The following is a 15729-nucleotide window of genomic DNA, read 5'->3' on the forward strand; positions in this document are numbered from 1 at the left end:
ATAAAAATAATGACACATCATCTAGAATAATCTCTAATAACTCTAAATTAAGACTTTCAAAAGATTCTCTTTTTATCACTGCTCAATCTTTTAAATTTAACTTTGGAAATAATACTTCCACCATAACTCCATCAGAATGGAATTCTTTCCATCAGAAAGAACTACTTAGAAGAGAACCTACGTGGGCAGAAAAACATTTTGGAATATATTTCACTGCATTATATAACACGAGTGTGTAAATATCATTAGCTTATATTTTCCACTAGAATGTTTTTCTTTTAAATCATATCTGAAAAGTTGTATGTCATTTCCAAGAGAGCATATTCTTGAAAAAAACAATTAATGAGCTCAGTATTATGACCAAGAATTTAATATCTTCCTATCTAAGCCAAATACAGTGCTAGATGCTTTTCCAGGGAAGTTTAACAGACATGGTATCTGTCCTCCAGGAGGATTTGGTCTCTATGAGTTATTCTGCCAAATTTCTTTCCCAAACTAACAGCCAGTATAACCTCCCCTGAAATTCACTTCCACTTAGAAGATAGCTTCTTGTTGTTCATAACTTACATTCAAACTTTGTCTTTAAAAAAAGTGAAAGTGGATCTAAAGCAGTGCTGCATTAAATGAACAAATGGACAAATCTAACAAACAGAGGAGGCAGGCGTTGAGGATTGAAGAGAAGGAAAGGTCACATGGAGGACACAGATACAGAGACAGTCTTGGTCAGCATTTATAATATCCCTCTAGTACTATGAATTTTCTCCTTTGGTCAGAGACCACTCCAAGGCTGCAGTTGTTGCCCGGGGCTTTGCTAAAGGAAGAGACTGAAAGGCTGCAGAACCTAAACAGCAGCCCTGCGGCTACAGACTTTAATTTCATTATTTAAAACGAACAATTATATTTAAATTTCTTCTTATCTACACTGGTTTAAAATAGTTTTATTCCTCTAGTGTATGTTATCATGATTCAGCAACCGAATCACCTAAGCTCTTACAAATTTAGATAAATCAGATTACTCTGATTTAGCAGAGATTATGTTAATTTTAACACTGAGGGAAGTTGTCTTTCCATGCAGAGTAATTAAGCAAAATTCCACATATTTTCAAAGCTTTCTGTATATAGATATTTTCCATTCACCTCAGAATCTTTGTTAAAAATGGACTCAAAAGTGAATAAAAGATTTATTTTCTTCAAACCTGGACAAATTTAAAAGGAAGCTAAAAGTCATTTACTTTCATACAACCTAAAACAATACTGTGAGCACTGCAGTGACAGAGGCTCCAAATTATAAATGTCAGTTAAGTAAAAGAAGGCAAAGGCAGCAGAACTCAGATGCTGAGAATAAAAACAAAAATAGATCCAATGCAGCATTCTGCGAATGAAGATCAGTGAAAACGGTTGCTCAATATCACATCACTTATAGCATTATTTCCTATGTTGTTATTGAGAGAGCCTTTCTATTCCAGCATTTCCTCTTTGTTGGTTCCTGACATTTGCCTTAATAAAACCAATACTTAAGCCAAAATTTTTCACTATCTGAAGAAAGAAGGTAATCCACTGCCTCAGTTAAAAAGTACTTTGCTATCATGGTAAAAGGGAGAAGATAATGATAAAAATATAAACAGAGGGGCAAGGGAGGAGCGGCATCATATTTTATTTAACCATTGATCTAAGCATAAGGCAGCAGGTTGTCTTTCCAATCAAAACTACTATAAAGTAATACAAATGCCCTTGCTTGCTCAATAGTGAAGGTCTTCAAAAGAATCAACTGAGAAGATGAGGTACAGGAAATTACAATACAAACCATAAAAAAAAGTCTAAAGCATGAATAATTATGCTATCATTTAATGCTTTAATTCTCAGAAATTCTAAGTATAATAAGCAATCCTATTGCTTATGCTTATGCCAGTATAGTGATGAACGAAAACAGTTAATATAACAAATCAATAATAAAGTAGAGATAATGGCATATATATTTGTTGAGATTTTATCAGTAGAAAAAAAATAAAATTCAGAACATAAAGATTTTATAAAAGCAAGCTAATACATCCAATAGCTAGTAGATAAAATAATCGGGCAGCTCTGTTTTCTTACCTGTAAGGACAGCTTTTGCTGAAGGATCCGCCAGGTCCAGGGCTGATTTCCCATCAGTGTTCCGAATGTTTGGATCAGCTCCGTGCTGCAGCAGCACTGTGCAGGGAAAGCAGAAACAGTATCTTACCTCAGGGATACAAAGATTATTTACTGGTAAGTGCCGCCTCGGCATGGTGTAGGCATAAACATACATTGCACAATTTTTTCTCTTTCAAGAAAAAAAAAAGGAAGAAAGAAAAAGAAAAAAAAGCACTGCAGCAAAGGATCCTCTCTAGAGTAAAGCGAAGTTGGCAACTTGTGGTACAGTATTATCACATGACTTAACATCATAAACACGAAACCAGAAAAATCCTGCAACAGACAGTTTGGGTTTGCCTCCTTCAGGCAGAAGGATGGGGAGCTGTACGCTCGCTGCCTCGCACTGTGAAATCCTCTCACGATGAGCCTGCCCTGTCTTTACTACCACTGTGGCTGCTTGTTGCTGCTGCTGCTTCACTGCTGAATTTCCCACCGCTTCCTCGTCTTGCAACAGCTGTAATACTGTGCAAGCCTTTTAGTGCTCACTGCTTACATGTATGGAAACTCACCAGAACATATTGGCTTGCTTCCAAGAAGTTTACCAGACACAGTAACGCATGCAACTCTGGTTCCCTGCAGCCGAGCTGCAGAAAGGAACTGCCTTCCACAATAATTCTGGCCATCAGAAATTTTTAGAATCAGAAATTCAATCACTATGATATATGCTGAGGAATGAATGTTACGCATGCTATACTGGGTAAAAAGTAGCTACAGAGAATTTTGAGATGTGTAGGCTTCCAAAAGAGAGAATCGCTGTTTAAGTAAAATCCAGATATAATTTATTAATCTAAAACATTTCTCAACTACATCTGGTATGTGTGCGTATAGAGGCGGGGTGGGGGTGGTGGAGAGGGGAGGGCGGGTGTTGCTATAACACTACCCAACCAATGGTTAAACTAATAAATATATTAAAAACTAGTCTAATAAGCAAAGTTCAATTACAAGTTATTCTAACAGTTCAAATCTAACACAAGATTTTGTGTACTCCTGGAGAGAACAGGAGTTGTTACCATTTACCAATATTCTATAGCATAAATTTAAAACAAAGCAGAAATATTAAATTCAAATAAATGGTTAAAGACATGTTATGTATGACTGTTGATGTGTCCCAGATTTTCATTCATTAACAGTCCCATGATAAAGTACATACATTCTTTAGGAATATTTGGAAGGCAAGCCTCATATATTACTAAGTATAGAGCTTTATAAAGCTCTTCTTTCTCCCTTTAATACATAAGCTATCTAGTCGATGGCTTTATTATAAGGTACAAAGGAATAGCCTTACCTAGAATTGGGACACAGCGGCTGGGACAGCATGCATCAGCATCTCTTGCACTAAATCTTGGATACTTTCAGACTTGGGATAACAAAAACTAGCCATGGCTTGAAAAGATGCAGTGAGATTTTGCTAAGACTTTCACTCTTGACTGTAAGCAATGAACATAATTCTTTTCCAGATGTTTATAAAGTGACAAAAGTAGCACAAAATAGCAAGTACCATAATGTGAAACTGTAGTTATTCTTTCATCATAATGAATAAGCTTTCACAGCAATATATATATTTTTTATTCCAGGAAGAAATCCCAACATGAAGATTTGGCTTGTAAAGGGTCTTTATCATGAAGCAAGCTCATGTGTCAAATGTAAAGATGACAGCTATCGCTATATCTTTATTTAGTTGCTGGGTGATCACACGCCAAAAGTAGGAAAACAAAGAAATAACAGCTACCATGAAAAGCTGAGTTTTTTTATCGCATACTTCGAGGACTTCAGAACCTGCTTTAAACAAGAAGTGTAAGAACGTAGCTTAACAACCCTTGATGATAATATGGTGGGAGCTTTTACTGTGCAGCTTAATGCATGGTAGAGGCAAAACATAGAAAGCCTTATCGTTCCTCCAAAAGTCACCTAAAGTCTCAGCCTTACCTATTATATCTTTGCTATTTTGAAACAGAAATCTGCCATTACAGTTTAGTTGCAGTTTTGCTTTGTTTTAGTTGACTTTGAAAGGAGTCATCTTTTCACTAGAAATATCTGTTTTCAAAACATTTTTGAGTCATATGCATCTCATTCATTGGACCTGAACACACAGAAACATCACTGCAGAGCTATGTAGCAACAGGGAAGAAGAAGCTGAATTTTCCAAACCAGATGCTGATAACAAAATCCACATTAGAAAATAATTGAACCATTTTAATTCACCAGATATGGGTAAAAAACCCACAAAACTCAGTAGAGTTAAGAGTTTTAGGAGCAATAAAGGTATCCATAACTAGACCACAAGGGATCTAAACTTACCTAACTTTTTATAAAAGGGCAGCACTGGGGAGATTAAATGGGAACAAAAAATAGCATCTAAAGTACTAAGCACAGAGCCTGACAATACATATCAGCTAATACTAATATTTAAAGCACATTTTAAAATGTATTTGTACTCTCAACTTTACCACTAACTACTAATCCATTGCTTTGTCCTAGAGCCAAACCTTCAGATCTTAACTTTTTCTGTAAAGGGCCAGAGAGAAAATATATGAGGCTTTGTAGACCATATGGTCTCTGTCTCAGCTATTCAGCCTTGCCTCAACCCCATCATTACAAAGGAAAAGCAGCCACAGACAATACTTAAAGGCATGTGTGTGGCTCTGTTTCAATAAAACTTTATTAAAATTTGAATTCTGTATAATTCTCATATATAAGAAAATATTGTTATTATTGTGTATTTTAAAAATCATTTAAAATGTAAAAACAATTCTTAGCTTACAGGACATACAAAAAACAAGGGATGAGCTGGATTTGGCCCATGGTCATAGTCTGCCAACCTCGACCTTGGGCAGTGATAGATAAAGTGAGGGCAGTAATAGACAAAGTGTGGTCCATGGACTGTTCTAGTCCTCGAACTCTCTGTAATCCATCGACATTGAGATAACCACAGAAATTAAGAGGAAGCATTTAAAACTGTGTGTGTCATTTTAAAATTACTTTTTCCAGTACCTCATCTTTATTGTAGTTTACAGAGTTATTGGCCTGCCATGCATTGGGGAAGGAAAAAGACTGGTCCCTGACCACAGACAAGGTTGAGAAGCACTAAGCCAGTTCCCAGGTCTATAAAGTGAAGGACCTGGAGTAGATAAATGATTTCTATGTATCTAGAACAGGCCTCAAATCCCTCATAATGCTTTAGAGTTACAGTCTAAGCATTAAGATCTAAAATCTTAAAAAAGAAAAAAAGATTTGCCTCAAGCAGGCCCTTTTCCTTCCCTACCCTTTTAATCAAAATGGAAAAAAAAAAGATTTATTTATCCTAACACTTGATTTAACAAAAACAAAATTAATAGTTGAGACCATGATCAAAGTTGTAGGGTACATACTAAAAAGTACCAAACTACTTCTTGAGCAATTCCTCAAGTCAAATTTTTTTCACACTATTCCCTATGAAGATCTGTGTGATACTATTTTCTAATACCAGAAGAACAGCACATACATAGGATTTTCTAATACCAGAAGAACAGCACATACATAGGGCAAAGATAACAACCATGGCTTTCAAGACTGTCAGTCTGTACTTGAAGTGGTGACATGTAGGACTCTCAATGCTGGATGCTTCAGAAGTTGCTTTCAAAGTTCTGTGCTACCAAAAGGAATAATAAAATGACTACGGATACATAATACAATTAGAAATTCATCTTGTAACAGATTCTTCTTCAAAAGTAGCACAAATGTCTGAAGCAAAGTTCCCAGAATATACAATCAATATACAAACTAAGGTTTGAAAGAAAAACAAGGAAACTAAAATCTGAGTAACATTCAGTAAGTAAATTCGAGACTACTGAGGACGGACATTCAAAATCTCCTTGTATTATCTTTAACCAATTAGGGCATTATCAAACCTCAAATCCCAAATGACTAGGCTCTATATCTCAAATCCATTTATCTCCTTTGGAAGTTATAAGGGTGGAGAAAATATAGCAGCTAGCATAATAACAGAGAGTTAAGCCCAAGGTAAGATCAGAATATTCAAAATGACATTCTCAAAAGAGCTATGGCAAGAAGGCCATGGGATTCTCCTATTTCTGGTGCACACATTCAGCTACAGTGAGCCAGCTTCAGGGAGCATGCCTTCAGTCTGCGACCAATGCAGCAGAGACTGAAATCGATTCATTTAATTCCTCAAAACTATTAAATTTAAGCATTCATATCATTTTATAAAATATTTCTACACGTATGCGAAGCCTCATCTTATCAAATTCCTAGAAAAATATGAAGTGCTATTATGATAAATTATATTTAAGTATAGGCACTAATAACTGATTTAAGAAGATAGAAGAAATAGAAACAATGTGAATTTTCCAAGCTAAAAATGTAGCAAGGTTTTTAGGTAAATTACGAAAAAGCATTTAAGTACAGTTTTCACTTTTAATGGCAGAAACCCTCCTATTAAGATATGGTAAATTCTTTGTTATGTGAATTTTAGAGCTACATTAAAGGTCTAAAACTGTTCCTCACAATGAATAGACACTCAATTTTAAAAGAAGTTATGTTTATGTTAAAATGTTTTGCAAGTATTTCATAGTCATCTTATTCTTTTAATTAGCGTATAGAAATACTCATTTTACTGAGTTTCTAAAATTAAATCACACAAAGCACCAAATTTAGCAAATAAAAATTTTAATTTTGGAGCAAAATACTAAGAGACCAAATTTTAACTAGCTATAATCTTCAATGCATAAGACAAAAGATATACAAACTTCTAATATATGAAGAGATGCTCAATATCATTATTCAAAAGAAAATGCAAATTTAAAAGATGGGCAATGACCCATCTTTTATTATTAATGGTATTCCATATTAATGAGAATGTACTAAACTGGAACTCTCATCCATTGCTGGTGGGCATGTAGAGTGGTATGTAACTACTTTGGAAATCAATTTGACAATTATTATAAAGGTAAATATACACTACTGTATGTTGTAACATCCTACTCTTAGATCTTTATCCAAGAGGAAAAGAAATATGTCCATACAAAACACCTGCACATGAAAATTTCATATGTTTATTTAGAAAAGCAAAAAAATGAAAAACATCTCAATATTCATCAACAGGTGAAAGGATAAGCAAATTGTAGCATATCCATACAAAAGAATACTACTTAGCAATAAAAAGAAATAAACTATTGACTCATACTAGAGGGGTGAAATCTCTACAACATGCTGAGCAAAAGGAGCCATACAGGAAAGAACATATTTCTAGAACAGAAAACTAATCTACAGTGACAGAAAACAGATCAATTGTTCCCTGGGGATGGTGGAGGGGAAGAGAAAACTGACTGCAAATGGACACCAAAGAACTTTTTAGAGTGATAAAACTGCTCTATTAAATTGTGGTAGTGGTTACATGGGCGTATACATTTGTCAAAACTCATCAATATATATACTTAAAATGGATGCATTTTATTTCATTATCTCAAACTAATTTTATGTTGTAATTCAATAAAGTTGATTTTTTAAAAGCTCAATAGAGGGGTTTAATCGCAGATTAGATAAATCTGAAGAGAAATTTATTGTCCTGGAAAACATGTCAACAGATCCAAGAATGTTGCAAGGAGAAATAATCATAGACAAAGGATGGAGTGAGAAGCTCTAGTATGTTGTAATCAGTCTTAAAACAAACACATACAGGGGCTTCCCTGGTGGCACAGTGGTTGAGAGTCCGCCTGCCGATGCAGGGGACATGGGTTCGTGCCCCGGTCGGGAAGATCCCACGTGCCGTGGAGCGGCTGGGCCCGTGAGCCATGGCCGCTGAGCCTGCGCGTCCGGAGCCTGTGCTCCGCAACGGGAGAGGCCACCAACAGTGAGAGGCCCGCGTACAGCAAAAAAAAAAAAGAAACACATACATATTTGAAGAGATAATGCCTAAGATTTTCCCATAACTAATAAAAGACACAAATTTATACGTTCAAGAAGCTCAAACAGGATAAACTCAATGATACAGAAAAAAATATTACACACATAAATTAGGAACAACTACTATAAAAAAATAGTTGATAATTCAAAACAAAGCAATAAGTTTTAGAGTAATACGTCAGAGGTAAATAATTTGTGAACCTACCCTAACTATAGTGTATGTTATACTATATAGCAGATGTTAAGCAATGATTTAATTATAAATCTGTTTCCATGTATATTTGCAAAAAATGATATTTTTACAAGTGTAAAAACACCATATTCCTATTCTTGGGATAAATTTAATTTAGGTAACATCAATTAAATTATGTTATACCTTAAAAATTACTTTAAAATAAATGTTAATAGCTTTAAATACATTCCTACAAACACTACTCTAGAACCAAGATATATAAGGTCTGACTAGGCAAATCAAAGAAAACCCTTTGATATAAATTTAATATTTATTTTCATTTGCAAAATTTTTTGTTTTAAAAATATTTTATTTCCTCTTTACATTTTTTAGAATTCTCTTCCTTTATTAAGAGCCATCTTCTTACCAGCAGTTTCCACCCCCAAATAAACTAACTATTTAAATCCTTCAAATTCTAACATTCATAGGAGATAAATACTGGTTCTACATACCAAATTAAATTTGGGACTCAGAAAGAGTGATCAGTTCTATTCCCTGTCAACATACTCAGGCTAATCAGTAAGTTTCTCTCAACATAAACTAGACTCATGTTGATTTTTTTTTGACGCTCAGTGGTATCTTTTCACTGAATGAGTAGTGACATTCACTGAGTGAAGTAGGCTTCTTTCATCTTAATTAATATCCTTTGGAGAAACCTCTGAGAACCTCATAATATAATGCCTAGTCTAATGTGACCCTACTTATAAAGCTCTTCTGAAATGGAGATTTAAGAGCAGGTATTCTGGTATATAATGAACAGAGATCTGAGCAAGCTGGAGAAAAGTTTTGAAGTAATGGTTGTGTGGTCTTAGCTTGGACTGGTTAGCCATAAATTAAGATGATTAAGTGATCTTCTAGTGCCTAGAGCTACACTGTCCAATATAGTAGCCACTATCCATATGTAAGTATTGAGTCTTTGAAATGTGGCTAGTGAGACTGATGATCTGAATTATTAATTCTATTTTAATTATTTAATTTTAATTAATTTAGATATTAAATTGATACATGATACACTGGTACATGATTCAGTTATTGGAAAATGTTTAATATGTTTTGAACACCTTAGATATGTGAATCTACTGTTTCAACTGTAAATTCTGTTAAATCTAAATACAGATCAAGTATTACTGATGAAAAGTTTGCTTGAATTGAGATGTGCTTTAAGTAGAAGATATACACTAGATTTCAGAAACCAGTTGAAAAAAATATAAAATGTTTCATTAATAATGTTTTTTAATGTTATACACCATTTTTAAAGGTTATTTCCCATTTACAGTCATTACAAAATATTGGCTCTATTCCCCAGGTTGTACAGTACATCCTGGAGCCTATCTTACATCCAACAGTTTGCACCTCCCACTGCCCTACCCCTATATTGCCCCTCCCCCACCTCCCCACTGGTAACCACTATTATGTTCTCTATATCTGTGAGTCTGCTTCTTTTTTTGATATATTCACTAGTTTGTTGTATTTTTTATATTTCCATATGTAACTGATATCTATAGTATTTGTCTTTCTCTGACTTATTTCACTTAGCATAATAATGTTTTATACTCATTATATGTTGAAATAATATTTTGTATATGCTGCTTTAAGTAATATATTATTAAATTAATATCACCTGTTTCTTTTAATGTGGCTATTAGAAAAATTTAAATTACATTCATGTCTGGCATTATATATCTACTGAATAGCACTACTCTAGAGCAGAGTGAACTACTGACGTTTTGGACCAGATAATTATTTACTGCAGGTGTAGGGTGATGGCTCCACCATGGTGCCCTGGAGACTCTGCAAGTATCCTCACATGCTAAGCAAAGACTTGAATCACAGTTCATCTGTGTCTTGGTGCAAATGCCTTGTGACCTCTGGAAATGAAAGATGAGAGACTTGCAAGGAGCTACTGTGAGGCCACCTTCCACTCACCTCTCTACCTTCCCTCATCACTTCCCACTTCTGATAAGATAGGGTAGGGGGCTTTCTTCATCTCCCCTTCTATTGGCTCTTCAGCAACAGAGGATCCCACAATTTGTGCTGCAGTCATTCAGCCCTTTTCCTCTCAGTGTCATCCTTTTTGCTGTATAGTACAAGGACCACAAGGAGCTGGCACTTGTGGCATCGTTTCTAGTCAAATTAGTCAGGCCCTGGCTTTGGCCTTGGCTTGTCTTGCAACGTGAACTTGCAACAGTAGGGAGTAGCCCTGGGCATTGTAAGACGTTTAACAGCACCCCTGACCTCTACCCAATAGATGTAAACAGCACTCCCCCACTGTGACAACCAAAAATGTCTCTAGATATTGCTAAATATCTCCTCAATGGGCAAAACTGCTCCTGGCTAAAACCACTGCTCCTTAGGGTCTTAAGGACCCACACCTACTCCCCTCACTTACACTCACACACACACACACACACACACACGAACTTTTGTGAAGTGGAATACATGAAGGTCTATGCTTCTCCCCTCTCAACACTTTTACATATTGGGTTACTGCATTAGGTTTCATTTGAAGGAAGATTTCTGTGGTTTAATAACATAATAGGAAATAAGCAAATAGTAAATCAATAAAATAGTAACTAGTAAATGTTTTTAAAAACAGTAAATAATAGTAAATGGTAAATAATAAAAATGATTTCTAAGGATTCTTTTAATTTTAAGATGCTGTGGCTTACGAATGTATCTTTGAGTACTGACTTTATCAGTTAGAAGGCTTATTTTTTTAATTACAAGGGAGAAAAAACTACTTTAACTGGCTTAAACAACATGAAAATTTATTGAAGAATAGAGGCATCTCATCAAAAGCAAAGGCAGAAACATGTCCCCAAATTTATCCTGCTGCTGCCTATCCCTGTCTCCCAGCTTTGTTGCCATCGCCCTCGGCTACAGACAATACATATACTTGTACTATCTGAACCTTAATTCCAAACTCTCATTAAAGAGAATTTGCTCCAGCTTGCCTCAAATCTGGTTCTGGGCTTCAAAAGCTTGGCCAGAGAAGCTGGAAGAGGCAATAAAAACATTGGTGATGGGGAAAGAGGTGTTAGTTCTAGAGTACGTAGGCGGATCTCAGTGGGCATCTACAGCAATAACAGATCTTAAATTTAAAGTATTATGTAGATATGGCTATACATGGTAAATGAATCTTTACAAAAATGTCTCTATTTCACGTATTTCTACAGTGTTTTAATGTTTATTACAAATATATATTACTTTTATAATGAGAGAGATATTTCTCCTCAGACAAAAATGATCTTTACACATGCTGTTTAAGTATGTTCGCCAAAACAATACTTCTCTTAAAGCTGCTCTTTAAAGTAATTAATTTGTAACCAATGGAGAAATAAATATTGGTCAGTTCTTATCAAGCAAACAACATTAAATATGGTGTAGCATTAAATAAACAATTCCAATATAAAATAAATACATTAATTTAGAATCTGTGATAATGCTGAGACTGTAGAAATAAGTCTAAAGTAAAATAGTCAAGAAGTAATTTTCTATTGTGTAAAAGTCCAGGTTTTTAACCATACTTTTTTTAGTCTTTGCCTTTCATACAAAAGTCACCAAAAATTCAGAATTCTGTCAACAACTGGGACTAGCATACTTGTGATACATAATTTTACCTCAAGGAACGATCTGCCTTTATGTGCCTTTGAACTGAGAAAAAAACATATTCTTATTTTTTCCTGGTGAGGGACATGGAAAAAAGTTACAAATGGGTTTCCATCTAATGAGGCACACAAAGGCAGATAGTTCATTGAGCTAAAATAAGTTCAAAAAAATCAAATTCTCTCCTAAGTCTGCTGCACTTACTAATAGCAAAACACCACAGTTAAGTTGGTCCTCTGGAACCAGACTGAATGGGTTAGAATCCCAGTTCCGCCACCTCCTAGTTCTGGGACCCCAGGAAGCGAAAACACCTCTCTGTACTTCCATTTCCTCACCAGTAAATCAGGAGGTAATAACAGTACCTACTCATGGGGTTATTAGGAGGACAAAACAAATAAATATTTGAGGAGCTCTTAGAACAGTGGCTAACATATAGTACACATGTGCATGTAAGAATTTTTTAAAAGACATTAGAAAATATTTAATTACTTACTCAAAAAAGCTAATCCAAGTAAATAAAATTTTACTGAATTTACATGAGACTAGTTCTTTATGATCAAACTTTGGCATGAAATGTTATAATAATAAAAGAATCCTCCAATTAAACTTTGCTCCCATTATCAAGATTTCCTATAAATAGAGAAGACCAAGAATTTTTGAAAAGGCCCGTTACATATGGAGTAACTTAGGTATAGATTATTCTGTATGTGTATATAGCAGATTCTTATATCCAATTCAATTATATCCTTTTTGCAATAAGGAGTTAAGGCAGGCCCCAATACATCTGGGAAATCAGCATTATCTGCTTACACAAAGCACAATTTATTATAAGATAAAGCAGGCAGTAGAACAAATATAAGAATGATTATAACAAAGCATATCTCCTTTCTACCTGGAAACCCTAGAGAATCAAGTCTAAAAGAAAATCCTGTCTAGGAGTCAGACAAACCTGGGTTTGAAAATACTGCTCTCTACTTGGCAATTGTCTGGCCTGAGTCAAGTGACTTCACCTCTGTCAATTTCAATTTCCTCTTTCACTACCTTCCTCCAAGGATTGCTATCATAATTGAGACAATATATATAAACCTAGCTTGGTTCTTAGCACACAATAGGGACTCAATAAACACCCTATCCCTTCAGTCAGGACTTTTCCATCTGCCTTTCAAAAATAGAATCCCGTGCACAGAGAGTGCTAAAAAAATACCAGTTGAATTAAAATAAAGGCAAACTGGTAACAGCCTTAGGAACAATGAATTCGTTTGTGCCCAATTATTGTTTTATACTTCCTTGTACTTAGGGGAAGATTACTTTTTCTAATACTTGACTAGAGTCATGTAAATAAAACACTAATAAGTAACAAAGTAGATATTATAGTCTGACCACGTAAGTTTATAACAGGATGACAGAATTTTTACAGTTCTAGGGACAGCAACCACATGCAAAAGGTGCTTCCCAATCTCTCTGAGAGAAGTTTCACCCGCCTTTCTGAGTCCACACCTAAATTGTTAAGAGCCGAGTAAGGCCTCAAGGACTTACTAGCATTTCCAGGCAAATTCCCCCACTATAAAATATTAAGACCAATTCAGTTTTAGTGCTACAGTTTTAGTGATACAAGGTTTAAAGTCACATGTTTGAAAACATTTTTCACAAGGAACACAGGGTTGAGCCAGTACCATAATATTCTGATTCTGCTTTGAATTTTAGTTTCTTAAGAAATAATATCACAACTATTATTTTCCTATGTCTCTAAGAATTCAAATGATTGGAACCTCAATATACTGTTATACTTTCAACCTGAAGGAGTCAAAGAACATAACTGTTAAGTTTTCATTCTTTGGGAGATAGATCAAATAATTTTTTTAATGTAGCTTGTTTTCGATAAATTATCCTATGAGTGATATTCTTAATGACAGTATTCAATCATGTTTCTCACATCCCACCTGAGCTCCTTTCCCCCACAGTGAGGAGGAAAAGAATGCCTTTTTCTTTTAACAGAGTTCCTCCTTTGCTCTTTCCCTTCTCTCATTCCTAGAGGGCTGCAATTTTCAAAACAGCAATTATGATGCCCTCTAGCAACTTGAAGAACTATTTACTCATAATTAATTTGCCTTTAAAAAATTATCATTGTTCATGTCTCTGCATTTGTCAAGCTTTCATATGGTTTTTACTTAGTCATAGCAAATCACTGGAACTTCATACTCCTGCTATTGAAGTATTTGTGGGGAAAATGTTTATGTTACGATAATTTTCCATTATTCTATCTGCAATGTCTCTGCTAAGTTAAAAGGCATAAACTGCCATTTTTTAAAAAGTTTCATGTCTTATCAAATCATAATTCAAGTTTACAAAGTAACAATGAATATGAAACAAAGGACATAAACTAATTCACACTGAAGGCAACAAAGAGCCACATATCCGTCATTAAGTTTTTACTGAGTGTCAGAATACAGAAATGATCTCTGAGAACACCTTATGCTGCCACCCAAGGGAAAAGAGAGTGGAAGGAAACAAGCACTTGCTGAGGCTCTACCTGCTTTATTATTTCATTTAACTTTCCATAACAATCTGATGCAGTAGGTCTGATGCCCACCTTATAAATGAGAAATTGAGGCTCAAAGCAACTAAATTATTTGTGGTAAAGGGGAATTCATACTTAATTCTAAAGCCAAGCATTTAATTTCTACCTTATCATTCTACACAAGTAGAAGCCAAGATCACACCAGAACGGAAACTCAAGCTTTCTTTCCTTCATGTGAATTCTAAAGGGCACATCTATGCGTTTGTCCTAAATACCTTCCTCCAACGACCAATGTCCTCTTCCTAACCCCATCCAACAACCCTCTGTGGGTAAGCAGGCAACCAGACTCTGCAGTAACACCAAGACAGCCAGGGTTCCATTTTAGGAGACCCACTAGAATACTTCCTTCTCTTGTTCCCACCATCCTCATACTCAAGTACAATAGATTCTTTGCCCCCCAAAGGCAAAATGAAATATATGCCCTCTATCTGTAACCATGATTATTTGTGCCACAACAAATATAGAAATTTTCAGGCTTGACACAAAATAAACATATATGTGGACACACTGTGGGATTTCTTAAATGTCTTATTTGTACTGTCATACCTGAGGGCAGAATATGAAACAACTCACAATAAGGTTACATTTGTAATCCTGGATTCTGTTTACAGATGAAAAGCCTAACACCCACCCCCATCTAAAAGAAGAGAATTAGCAGATTTAAATAACTAAAACAACAAAAATACATAACATTTTTTTAAAGCCTGAAACTGCAATTATTATACTTAACAACTTTCTAGTTTGGTCAGCTGAAAATGGGGAGTGAGAAGGCCTCCATAAGTCTTTATCTCCAGTCTGGGCCTGACTCTGAAATCTCAGTTACCAGGGAACTGTACAAAGCAAGGACACAGTTTTAATATACATGCGTTTCAGATAACACGATAACCATGTAAAGAGAACCCACTGGTTACATGAGCCATTTGCCTCAAATACCACTTTCATACAACACCAAACTTAAGCCATGCATCTCACTGAAATCCATAGACTGTTTTGGACAATCACGTTTAATCTAAAAGTAAGTGCAAACATATAATTAATTAATTTAACAGACAGTCTTGAGCAGTAAGCAAAGCATTACATCACTTTTTAAAATGTATGAGGTGTTTTTTTGGTTGTTCTTTTGTTGTCACTTGACCTTTTTCCCCCAAATTTAAGCATCTTTGATATATTTCTTAAGTGCTTAGGAGAATAAAGGCATTCATTCTGGGAATTTTAATAAAACACAATGAACAAATATCAA

The 15729-nt window shown here is 35.0% G+C and overlaps 1 protein-coding gene across 1 annotated transcript in view; it reads right to left on the reverse strand.

Moving 5' to 3' along the window:
* TNKS (tankyrase) overlaps positions 1 to 15729 on the reverse strand; it is a 182275-nt gene that overhangs the window by 132931 nt on the left and 33615 nt on the right. Inside the window, exon 3 of the mRNA XM_081221230.1 lies at positions 2095 to 2190. Within this exon, the coding sequence (XP_081077356.1) occupies positions 2095 to 2190 (96 nt within the window). The remainder of the gene's footprint in view (positions 1 to 2094; positions 2191 to 15729) is intronic.

Source organism: Mesoplodon bidens (assembly GCF_964165515.1).
Source record: "Mesoplodon bidens genome assembly, chromosome: 20".
Taxonomy (NCBI): domain Eukaryota; kingdom Metazoa; phylum Chordata; class Mammalia; order Artiodactyla; family Ziphiidae; genus Mesoplodon; species Mesoplodon bidens.